Raw genomic sequence first — 12,598 nt, forward strand, 5'->3', positions numbered from 1 at the left:
GATCATCTTCTAGCAATTCCTTGCAGACTGCAGGAACCACTGCTTCGAGGATGTTCTCCTGGCAAGGTCACTTGCTGTGTTCTCTCCTCCAGCAGCCCAGTGCTGCTGCCAGAGCCAGTGGCTGCACAGAGCTCCTCGGGTGCTGCTGCTGCTGCACTCGAGCAATCCCTCTGACTTCTGCCATGTGGCCTGCACTGGTGTGTGCTACACATCCCCGAGCAGCTTCCACTCCTTCAGAAATGACAGCCAAGGCACTGTGAGCAGATTGCTGGGAAGGTGTTCCTTAGCCTCAGTCTGAGATTTTATAGGGTTTTTTTATTTCAAATACTTTCTGTCTGGCTTCAGGACTGACATAAGCTGGGCATGTGGTGGGAGAGGTTTCTCTCTCACGCTTCCCTTCTCTCCCGGGGTGCTGCCTTGAGACTGTGTCGCTCCACCCCAGCTGCTCACCGTGGAGGTTGCAGCCCCCATCCCTCCCTCTGCACAGTCGCTGCAGGGCGTGCAGCCTGATCTGAGCTGGTGATGTAATTTCCCATCTGCTTTTTAAATTTCTGCCTTGTTAAAAACTGCAGCAGAGAGGAGAAGGGATGGAGGGCAAGGGGAGAGAGAAAGACCCTTTGCAAACAGCCATCGCTGGGGCGGTCCTGCTCCCTTACTCCCCTGATCAAGATTGGCAGTGTTTTAATGAGGCCCATTTTAATTTGTGCTCTGCAGCCTCTGCTCCTGAGCCAGGTTCGTATTTCACCATCCCAACTATTTTCACTTCACGTAAAAACAGAAGACAAAGTAGAAGCAGAGACATGTTCATCTGCCCTGGACTAGTTGTAACAAGCAAGCAGGGGAGCTGCCATGGCAGTGGGATGCATTAGCCTCATAAAGAGCTGAGATAAAAGAGCTCTTCATTATTCCCTTGCAGATTGAGTTAAGGCTCTCAACAGCATCCAGCCTTTACTACCTTGAGTTAGAGTAATTTAATTTTATGCAAGTGTCTACTGCAATGCCCTTTTCACTAACACTTCCCCAGATGTAGTGTCACACAGATGGCTGAACCCAGGAACTCACAGCTCTCAGTCCTGAGTGTTCTTTTCAGATCTGGATGTTAAGTGAAGCACTGTTTTTGTAGGTAATGCCACATAAAAGAGTTGGTCTGAATTTCGTGGTGTCTGCTGCATTACATCAGGACTGCCAAGCCTGACTTCTTGGCTTTTGTCCTGCTCCGTTGATGAGTGCTTAAAATGTCTTTTCCCTCAAGCTCTTGTCCTCTACACTTCTCCAAGGAGTCTTGATCCTTAGTTTGCTCTTGCTGCTAGAGAAATATCTTTCATAAGCCTTCTTTAGATCTTATCCTCTAAAGTTGTTCTGTGGTACCAAAGCCTTTTTCAGGGCACAGATATTAATAGCAGTACTTTAGTCAACTGAATCACTGCTATTTGAAAACAGTATTTTAGCAGTTCTGTATTTTCTACCCCCAGAGTCTTTCACTGTGATTTCAAATAAGAGAATATTGCCAGGATGTGTTTCTTTTTAGTGTTAGGCTGAGCAAATTGGAGCTTGGCTTTAACAAGAGTGCTGACACGAGATGAGTGGGCACAAACACACCCCAAGATGCATGTGTGTGGTGTGAAACCTCTGTCACATTCCCTTCAGGAAGCAGAGGTCTGAGCCAGCAGGGGTGGTGGCTCCCACCTGTGAAGTGGTGCTGGGAAGGCAGGAGGGCAGCTGGGGAAGAAGAGGAGCGAGGCTCAGTTAGCAGGGGGTATTGGAGGTCACAATTCCAGCAGCCTTGGCAGAGCTGTGCAGGATCTGGCAGTGCTGTGGGACACGAACAGGTTGTCCACTGGCAGGACCATGTGGGGTCACAGGATGGGGCCAGCAGGTGTTACCGGACAGGCCTGAATCCATCGGCTGATGTTTCCTCCACTCCCATTGCCATAGCCTTTTTTTTGTCCCCTTCTCTTTATTCTGTCCTTTGAAGGAGGGATACCATTCTGTGGGAAGGGGCAGCTGTGTTAGCTCCATTTCTAAATGGAGTTTAAAATATTAGAGGAAATCTGAAAAAAGGTGCAAAAAAACCCAGGTGCAAAGCGACTCTTTCCTGCCGACACATTTGCACGGCTGCATCCTGTTTGAAATAGGCTGGCCCCAGCTCCCTGCTGGCAGGTGAACAGAGAGCTCTGCCTTGCAGCTCGTGTGGGAACCAGCTTCACCATGTGCAGATACTGCATTGTGGTCATCATATTTATAGCTTTCACTGAAATCATCCATTCGTGGCAGCTCTGCCACTGAAATGCCAGCAGAAGCTGAATAATTGCCACCTAATGACCAGGTTTACAAAAACTGACAACTGCTTGTTTATCAGGAGGAAGGGAGGAATGATCACAGGGTGGCTTGTGGTGACAGCCTGTTTACAAGAAGGCCTTGGTTAGTCCTTTTTGTGATGCTTAAATCCATCTGTTTCTCCTGTTCACAGGTATATGGAAGAGAGTTCTTTATTTATTTTGTATTTATTAAATACACTTCTGAGCCTTAATCATTCTGGTGGTTTGTTGTAGTCTTTCTGTGACACTGGGTGTCCTTCACCCCCTCCAACACCAAAATACTGCAGCAGTAACTAACCCTCTGTCAGAGCTGCATAGGCAGAGCTGGGGGGGAGGGTTTAATAGATTTTGGAAGGATATTGTGCAGATGGAAAGGTCCTCTAAATGAGATTTGATCCCATTTAATACTACCATTGAACTACATCCCAGAAAAGGTTTTGAATTGGTTGGATTCAAAAGAATCTCAAGGATCAGAGATGATAAAATGCTAAAAAAGGGATGGGAGGAAAGGGTGTTGGATTTGAGGGAGGGGAGAGGGAAGGCATGGTCAGTGGCACTTCTAGAAGGTGAGTTATCTTGCACCATCTTTGGCAGTGGCATAGAAATAACTGAGGGAGAGGTACACCCAGTCTTGCAGGTTGATGTTCTCCAGCAACAGTTTTATCAGCTTGCTAGAAGAGAGACAGGCTGTAAGGCTCCTCATTCTAGCAATCTTGCTGACTACAGATATGAGACTTATTATAGGCACAAGAATTATTATAGATTTTTTGTCAGGGTTGCGTCTTTGTGCAAGATGATTTGTGGCTCTTAGAAAGCAGACAGAAATTCTTTTGGGTTTTTTTGGTAACTTTGGGCATTAGCCATTGAGAAATATTCTCAAAATTGCCATGGGTTACTTGGGGAAGAGATTTGGGCTGAGGGGCAGTGAATCAGACTTCTCAAGTAGCTGTTTGGAGGCCTCACTGGTTCCGTACACGGCTGTCAGATGTGTCTGTGGCCCGTGATTGTGTTTGTTCTGTGCTGGCTTGCAGGATAGGACATTCAGATCTTTCCTGCAAGGTGGATAGCAACAGAGTGTTGAACTCATTGCAGGTGCCTTGCTGCTCCCAGCCTGCAGCAAAGCCTGGCTGACAGTGGCACGGCCTTACTCTTGCTTTATTTTGAGAAGGAGCACCCTGCCTGCTTGTTGCAGCTGCAGCGTGCAGAGCAGGAGCAGTGAGTGTGACCTTTCTTTGCATTGCAGTGATGGCCTACATGCAGTTTGTGGAAGATTACTCAGAGCCACAGCCATCCATGTTCTACCAGACCCCTCAGAACGAGCACATCTACCAGCAGAAGAACAAGCACCTCATGGAAGTCTATGGCTTCAATGACTCCTTTATCAGCTTAGACCCCGCTCAAGACCTGGCTCCTCCTCCTGCTCTCCCCCCGAAGCAGCGGCAGCTGGTGAGTGACCTGTGTGGTGCCCTCCCCTGCAGCAGGGCACACCAGCCCCCCAGAACAGCTCTGTTCTTGCTACTCCTGTTCCTGACAGGCTGTGGTGGTGGGAGGGTGTCTCGGTGGTGTTACCACACCGTGCTCCTTGTCAGCTTGTTAACGTGTTTTTAGGCATTTTGCATCATCTACTTCGAGTTCCATTCTAACCCCACGTTCAGATTGTTCCCTACAAACTCTGACAGTCCTAAAATGCCCTAAAAATGTAATGTTAGTCTTCCACATGGCACAGCTGAATCTGTGCCAGACTACAGCCTTGTGTAAGGACAACTGCTTTGAAGATTTTGACACGCTGGGCAACGTGATTTGCAAGAGATTGCTGCTCTCTTGTTCCCAGTTCTGTTTTGAAACTGTTGTCAAGGATGCCACTAATAATAACCATTTAAACGTAATAACTGCTTTTATGGCTCAGTCTTTGCCAGAGCCACAGAACTCTGGTAGAGCCATTATTTAATTCATGCATGTTTTCTCCACGTTGGTCCCCTTGTGTAATTCAGGATTTTACCTGTTTTTCGGTGTGCTGCTGGCCCTCCCCAGACTGCCAGCACAAAAAGGCACATCCACATGTGCACATGTGGTGGGTTTAACAGTACAGCAAGTGCCATTTTCCCTGTGGGGGATGAAATCCTGGCCTCAGAGATGGCAGCAGCAGGTTCACTTCCAACCTCAGTGAAGCTGGTGTTTTGTCTTTCAAGGGTCTTCCTTTCTTTTCTCTTCTTTTTAACTCCAACCTTAGGGGGTTTGTTCATTTGAAAAAAAAAAAAAAATATTTTGTGCTGATGTATTTAATTGAAATTGGCCGTGACTTTAAAAGGCAGGTGGAAGTGTGGGAACAGAGGAACAGAGCCATGGTCTCACCATCATGAGGGTGACTGTTGCAATATTCCTTCATGTTATCTGTGCTAACGTTTGACTGTACTTTTTAATCAAATGGGAGAAACAACCAAGAACTCTGATTTGGGGATTTGCATAACTACATTCCTGTGATGCAGGTAGGAGTCCTAAAAAGATAAAAGTAACATTTCCAGCTAAACTAACCTGAGTATTATGCATTATTGCTCTGTGGGGGTGAGACTTTAAACACCCATGTCTCATGTCCTTTGCAGGGATGCTGGAGAGTCTACAGGGCTCCTCTCTGAAGGACCAGGCAGTTCTCCACAGTCTGTGGTCCCCTTGTCAGTGTGATCTTTGCATTGTTACTTTGACCTGGTAGTCCCTTGCCCTGACTCCTCCTCCTCCTAGAAGTGTCTACACCCTTGTGATAGTTTCCAGTGATAACTTGGTCTACACGGTCACGAGAGGGTGTGTAGAGCACTGGCTTACTGTAGCCATTGTGCAGAAGGGAAGTTCTGCTCCTTTTCTGAATTTATGGGCTGAAGCAAAGCATTTCTTTGCTGCCTTTTAATCATTGTCTGGGCAGCCAGGATGTCACTGGATTGCCTGCTGGGTGTTCTTGTAGTTTTACAAGCTGATACCATCAAGGTGTTGCTTGCAGTTCCCTGAAGCAAAGGTTTCTTCAAGTGCAGCCTCCCACCTTTGCCTTCATCTCCCTGTTGGGAAAGTGGTGCAAGCAGACAATGGTTTATTCACCAGTCACTGTGAAAACCACCAGACTCCTGATCCTCTGCTCCTGCTGCCGTGAGAGTTTCTGCACTGGCAAATCACATGGGCATCAGCTGCTCTAGCAGCAGGCAGGTTTTGCTGGATGGGCTCCTCTATAAAATAATAACTAGGAATTTCTTTCTTGTGACCTTAAGATCTTTAATATGAAACATTCTATGTTACATTCAGCAGGTCAGAGCTGAGAAAGCTGAGATAGACCCTAGCCTGCCTCAGACTCCTTACTGTAGTGGAATTCAGGAGAAATTCCTCAACAGTATTTGTTACTTACAGTGTAATATTTACCTCTTGTGCAAATGATATATAATTTTGAATTGGGTTGAAAAAAGGTTGGGCATCACTGTTACCTGATATTTCAGCAGTGCCAGTGAGGGCCCATAGCTCACACCAGAGAGTCCAAGTTCCCAGACTGCAGGTTCAAACAAAAAGTAGTAATCTGCTGGAATTGGCTGTTTAGCAGCCAGAAGCAAGAGCCAGTTCCTCCTTTGGGAATCTGCCCCCCCTCCCATGCCATGGGGAAGAAAAAGGGCAGTGGGGTCCAGCTTGCCTCTCCCTGCAGCAGCTGTCCAGGGAGAACTGGAAGGAGGAGGCAGGAGTTTATTTTTAAGGGATTTGAGAAACAAAGAAGATTTGAACTGTGAATTTTGTCATGCCTCTCAAGAAAGGCATATTGGTGTGTCTGGCTCTGATGGACTGTATGAATAGCTGTTTGTTTAGCCAGCCATTATATGCATTGTTTTACAGTTAGCATTTCTTATCCTTTATTCATAGCCTTTTCTGTGCTCTCTTTCTTTGTGTCTCCTGTCCCTTGCTTTCTTCCCCCTCTTCAGCAGGCCTCCTATGCTGCCTCCTCTTTCTCTTCTGTCTCCTACTGTGTCCAGCAAACTAAAGTGCCCTTCACCCCCGAGGACTGCGGTGCCGCTCAGGGCCTCACTATGTCAGTCTCTAACTCCTTTCTCAGCCGGCACAGCTCCTTCCCTGTGCAGTCGGTGAGTTGCTCTCCATGCTAAACACCTCTGTGTGTTCCTGTCATGTGCAAATGCTGTGCTTGCCCTCTCAGTTGCAGGTAAAGGTTCTTTTGGGGGCTTCTAAACTCATGTAGTGATCAACCAGGTGACAACCGTCTGTCAGTCCTGCTAAATGAGGTGACTTTATATACACGCTGGTGTTGGTGTCTGTGGGAGGGACTGATGAAGGAGAGCTGGCCTGAGTGCCCAAGCTCACTCCTTTGACCTCCGTGTTCCCCGGGCTGCACGTTGGAGCTGCAAAGTTTTTCTGTTCCCTTGCAAAATGTCAGTGATGTGGATGAGTCAACTCAAGGCTTCTGTGTGAATCTGGCCTTTGGAGAAATAACGAGAAGCTGTCCCCGAAATACATTGATTTAGTCAAACATATGGAACAGTGGCTGCAGCTCCTTAATTTTTTTCCTAGAAAATGGCTTCTGCCAGATCGTTGATCTCATATTTGCTTGTCTGCTTTCTTTCACGTCTCTCTGGTCCCAAACAAGCTCAGTAGCTTGTATGATTTGCTGATGAATGAGCAGAGTTTTCTCTCCTATAGTACTTGTGAGCAGTCTGAAAAGAGAACCTCAGGAGGAGCTGAGAAGGATTTCCATCAAAATAAGAATAATCTTAGAGCACTGCTTAAATCTGTGATCAGCTGCTTAATCAAATAGTAGTAATAACAAAGTGTTAATGTAATGACATTAAATCTAACCATGGGATTCCAACAGCTCATCAGTATGGGGCTCGTTTGCATGTAAAACTATGTGGTTATGCTCTGATTGCCATGTGATGACAACTGAGAATAGGCTATTTTTTAACAGTGACCTGGATGTTTAGTAAATTAGGCTTCTTCTGGAGAAGAAATTATGAGACAAGGCTTGAGAAAATTCAGAAGTGTTCAATTAGTTTAATATTAAATATTTGAAAATGGTACCCTCCCACTGAGCCAGTGCTATCTTCCCATTTCAGCACTTACTCATTCTCTAAAAATTAATGATAATCATGGGTCGGAAGAAGAAAGTATTCAACTACTTAACAGGTAGCAGTACTTCACAAGCAATGAATTAAAGCTTTTGGCTTCCACTTGTTGAGAGAGCAGTATCATAGTTTTGCTGCACAGAAGAAAGGCTGAGCTGTGGAAACGTTAGGGCTCACATGAATCTGTGGCAAACAGTTTTAAAATTTGAAGTAATGCAAAAGTTCTGAACTGTACAGCTCCCTCGTTTGATAGTGAACCTTGCAAGCAAAACACAGAACTGCAAGAGCAGGTAAAAGCACTTCACTATTTTTGTTTTAATTGAGAGGCAATAAATATGATAGTAGAGTGTTCTAAAAATATTTGGGCACTTTCATTTAAAAAGAAAACCATCCTGGCTGGATTAAAATGGTTACTACAGACTTAATTGTGTTGACCTGATCTCATCTTCCTTTGCACCACATTATTGTGAATATATTGTTTTATGAAATGTTAAAACTTCATTAAAAAATCCTTACTTGTTTTTGCAAGGATTTGTTGAGAGGGAAGTAAATGGCTGGAGCATGAGGAACAATGAGAACAATTAGGCAGTGCTCTGCCAAATGCACAAAGGAAATAAGCTGAATTAAAAATGGTGATTTTTCCATTAATGCCTTTAAATTATGATAATCTCTTAGTTGCTCATGACTCTAGCTGGTCTATTTTTTTCACAGGCAAAAATGAGATTTTCACTATGACAGTGTCTCTTTGTCTCCGAGCCGCAAAATACCAATGTCCTTACATGCATCATAGCTGACCCATGTAACACCATAACCATGGTTTATCCTTTATTCCCTGTCACTAATAAGACAGAGATGTGAAACAGCTGTCAAGGTTGGATCGTTCCCAGGGTGACACCCTGCATTTCAGTGCTAGGAAGGACCAGAGCCCCTCCTGGAATCTGCTCCTGAGCACTGGCTGGAACGACCGTGTGGTTTCACACGAGGGATGCCCTGAGCTGCACCAGTAACACTTCAAGCTCAGTGTTCTGCTCCTCTTATTCTCATGTCTTCATTTTTCTGTTCTTACCAGAGAAAGGCTACTCAAGTGAGCACTGAGGTGACCAATAAACCTGCTAAAAAATAAGCACTAGCTTTCCACCAACCCTAGCAAGGGATTTAATTCTAAGGAGAGCACAGCCTTCACATACCAGCCATTGGAGGAGTTGGCCTCTTGTATGCCTGAATATCAGTTGTGATTATCAAATCTCTTAAGATTATTTGTCTCCTACATTAGTCATTATTCATTCCATACAGGAAACAAAAGCCTCTGTAGATCAATGCCAGGAAGTCAGAGCTGATAACTGAAATTGCTCTCCATTGACCCAACAGGAGCAGAGCACTGCAGGTTTGCCAAGCGTAGCCAATTTTCAGAAAGTGCCCTGTGCTTTTTTCCTTCCCTGGAGACTGGCCTGGGAATCAGTCAGGCCTGGGACAGCAAAAAAAACCAGGGGGAAGACCTGGCCCTGTACCCATCTGTTCATGTGCAGCAGCAGTGAAGCTGAGCCTACAGCAGCATGTTAGCCCATTAGCTCTATGCTCCAGGTGAAGGACTTTGTACCTTATTACTGTTTTATAGGGCTTAAAAACACTATTTTCATTGTTTTGAAGCAAAGAAGACATGAAATTGTTCAGAGCATCTTCACTCTTTTAACTTTTAAGGTAGGAATTTCTTTTCTAGAACCCTGACTTTTCTTTCCCATCAGCGCTGCAGATGCTGCTGCAGTCCAGAAGCCACCAGTGCTCTCTCAACCCACTAATGGTGCTTTTCCCTTTGCAGGAAATTGTGTCAGAGGTAATAGCTTTTACTGGATAGAGGCAGATCTTGAGCAACTGGATCAAACCTCATGGGTTTGGCAAGTTGAGCTTGTTTTTTACTGAGTCTGATTCGTGTCTGGCCTCTGTGCCAGCGGAGGGTCGAGTTTGGATTGTGGGCTGGTAAAGGAACTCAGCATTGTAGTCCCAATCCCATGCACAGTTAAACTGTTAAATCCCACATCAGTGGGACAACTGGATTATACTGTTAAGGATCCTTCTAGGGATTCCCATCTTTTTGTAAGGTCCTTTCCATTGCTAACCAGCAGGGAAGGAGGGATGCAACAGTGATTGCTGGCAGTTTTTCTCTAGCTGACCACCTCCCATCCTTCTTCTGGTGAAGACAGAGGTACTGTCCTCCAGTTTATTAACACCTTGTGCTGCTTGACTGGAAACATCAGATACTGGCAAGTATCCGAATGGCAGGAATCAGATCTTGGAATCTCATCATCTCCTGGCAGCTGGGGAGCTCTGCACTGCTAGAAGAAGTCAGTCCAGCAACAAGCTCTACTGCTCTCCATCCACATACTTGCCACCAAAGCCAGCAGACAGTCCTGTGTTGGGTTACAGCTAGGAAGCTTTTCCTTGCTCAAACAAGGCACACAGTTGTTTCTCCGAGGCGTGTACATGCCATTAGTGGAAATTTGGCTGCCTCCTCCACTATGGAGAAACAACTTGCCTTTTTCAACGTGCTGTTTCTTCGTATGTTTTCTTTTTAATTAAGAAACATGTCCAGTGATTTTCCAGAAACCAAATTGGCTGTGGATTCCAGCAGAAGGCGCAAGTGATTTCCTTAAGAAAGCTCCAGTTCAGCACTTCTGTTCTCACTTGTTCCCACCATTCTGGAGCAAATTGAACAAGCACGCAGAAAATTCCCAGCAACTGTTTTTCTTTCTTGTGTGCGTGCTAACGTATGCTCAGGCAAAGGAGGCTCAGATAAGTGTTTAAAGACGTGCCCAGTGCAGACATGTGCTTCACATGTATTCCCCCCCTTACTCCTGCTCGTGGAGCTCACTTCCAGTCAGTGACACACTGCAGCTCTGGCCCCAGCAGAGACTGAGCTGCTTTGATTCAGATGGTGGGAGCCACCATTAAACCAGGACTGGGAGATCATAGTGTGTGACTTTGTTTCTGTCCTAAGCATCATTTGGCTCCTTAGTCTGGAGCAGAAGGAAAGGGAATAAAAGATTTGCATCCATTTAGCCAGCTGCTGAGGTCTAGGTATTGTTTTGCCTTTCCTGTTCAGCGTTCCTTCTGCATTTGTGTTTGTTTCCACTGCCCATGGCAGACCTGGATGATGGTATTAATAGCACTGCTGCATGCTGGCATCACTGGGTCCTGATTTTGAGAACCACTTCCTCCACTGGTTTATACAGTTTTCTTGCAGTTGGAGCACTACCAGTCTTTGTGCAGGTCTCTCTAAATGGTCCCTGTTGACTTCATAGGTCCTGGGGTTTGTGTGAATGACTTACTAGGAGCCTTCTCTCTGTCTCCATGCTCTGCCTTTTAATGATCTGCTTGCTAGATCAGACTGTACTGTCTACAGACTAAACAAAAGTTGATGCTGTAGCTGCGATCAGATTGAATTCTCCTGGTAACTTCAAAAGAGAGATGCATGATAGCATGGTTAGTAAATCTTACAGATGTTTTCTTCCCCCCGGCACCCTTATTTGTTGCAAAGATGTACAAAAATCACTCTCACTCAAGAAGTTTGGATTTTGTGTCTTCTCATACAGAAGCTGGGAGACCCTTTCCCAAGGGAAGAGCAAACCCTGGCCATGCATCCATCCATCTGCTCTGCTAACCATGGCTTAGAACCTGGGAGGTCTGCTGTGCAGCCAGGTCACAGGCTGCACTGAGAAACCGTCGAGCATGAGGAGTCACTGCCTTTCCTGTGGCAGTGCTTGAAGCCATTCTGTTGGCAGCTTGTGCTTCCAGCCATTCATTGTAGGAGCATTTCCTTCCTCATTAGTAAAAGTACCTGGAAGCCCAGCATTGTGTCATGAGATAGGAAGTCTTTTCCAATAGTTGTCTGTGCAATTATGTTCTTAGGGTGTAGCCGTTTTGTGCAACACCCAGTATTTTGTGAACATAGTTCTTTCTCTACTGTTAGAATTTGGGCATCCAGTCCTGGCATGTTGCCCACACCACTCTCTTAATAGCATTAACAGAGGAGATCTAGAAGATTGATCCTTTCCTCTGATAGGTTCATGTTTTGGAAGTCTGATGCTCTATCTGATCTGGGAGTGTCTGGCAGGATCTCAGATTAATTTGGCAGAAGAAGTCCATGGAGTAATTGAGAAGGCTGTGCTTAAAAGGTAAAGACTGTGTCTGCTGATGCTGCAGATGCTCTGACAGCCATATAATTGAATTCCATTCTGAATTTAGGATGGAGACTGCTGCTCCTCACAACCAGTATAAACGCCCTGTCTCCCTGCTGCTTGTGGTCAGCCATGCCTAGTGAAGGCAGAGGAATGTCACTCTTGAAATAAGTTTTCTATTAGAGTGCTTATCTCCTGCCATCTAATCCAAATAAATGGTTGTAATGTCACTGACCTTTGGGACATCCTGTATAACACTGCTGTTCATGATGGAAGGCTGTTCTAAAATATTGACTGTTGCCAAAAATTAAAGGCAGCAAATTGAAAATGTTACAAGCTCCCATCTCTGGCAGACCCTGTGTCACCGTGTGTGGTCAACAGCCAGGTCCAGGCCTGGGAGCTTCCTGCTCTTCCCAGGGGATGAGATTGCTGCAAGCTCAAAGCATGCTTTGTGGAAGTACTTCCCAAGTGGCAGATAGGTGCTGGGTTTTTTTAAAAAAACACTTTACTGGTGAGAGGAAGGGGAACTCTCTCTTCTCCCTGTGTTGGCAATTTGCTGTTGCAGGTCAGGATCACTCGTACTGGGTGGGAGACCATCTTCTGGGCTTGTGGTGGGAGCCTGATGGTATGTCAGAGTTGGGACAGAGTGAAGCATACTTTCTTAAAGGATATAGTTGCTTCATCCTGCTCACTGGCTTTCTCTGAGATTATTTTGAAGTATTTCACTTAAAGCAAAGCCTTGGAGTAGGAGGTCGTGTGGGAGCCATGACCAAGGCCCTACTGACCCTGCAAGAAACCTGTAAGAAGCAGATTAAAACAAGCAGTGGTTTGTTTCCAAGAGAAACTTCTGCTTGTGATTTCTTGGGAGAGGTCTAGAGGATGACTGGTTTGCCTGTGACAGTTCTGTTGAATGGACTTTCCTCCCAAAAAAAAGTATGTCTCCTAAAGCATGACTGGGCTTCCAGGAGATGCACAACACCCAAACTCTGTGGAAGCCGTTGCCACAATTCCT

At 45.6% G+C, this 12,598-nt stretch overlaps 1 protein-coding gene across 1 annotated transcript in view; it reads left to right on the forward strand.

Moving 5' to 3' along the window:
- Window positions 1–12,598, forward strand: part of RAPGEF1 (Rap guanine nucleotide exchange factor (GEF) 1) — an 82,130-nt gene that overhangs the window by 50,610 nt on the left and 18,922 nt on the right. The window contains exon 10 of the mRNA XM_008948277.1: window positions 3,562–3,764. Within this exon, the coding sequence (XP_008946525.1) occupies window positions 3,562–3,764 (203 nt within the window). The remainder of the gene's footprint in view (window positions 1–3,561; window positions 3,765–12,598) is intronic.

This window comes from Merops nubicus, unplaced genomic scaffold, assembly GCF_000691845.1.
Source record: "Merops nubicus isolate BGI_N331 unplaced genomic scaffold, ASM69184v1 scaffold27119, whole genome shotgun sequence".
Classification (NCBI taxonomy): Eukaryota; Metazoa; Chordata; class Aves; order Coraciiformes; family Meropidae; genus Merops; species Merops nubicus.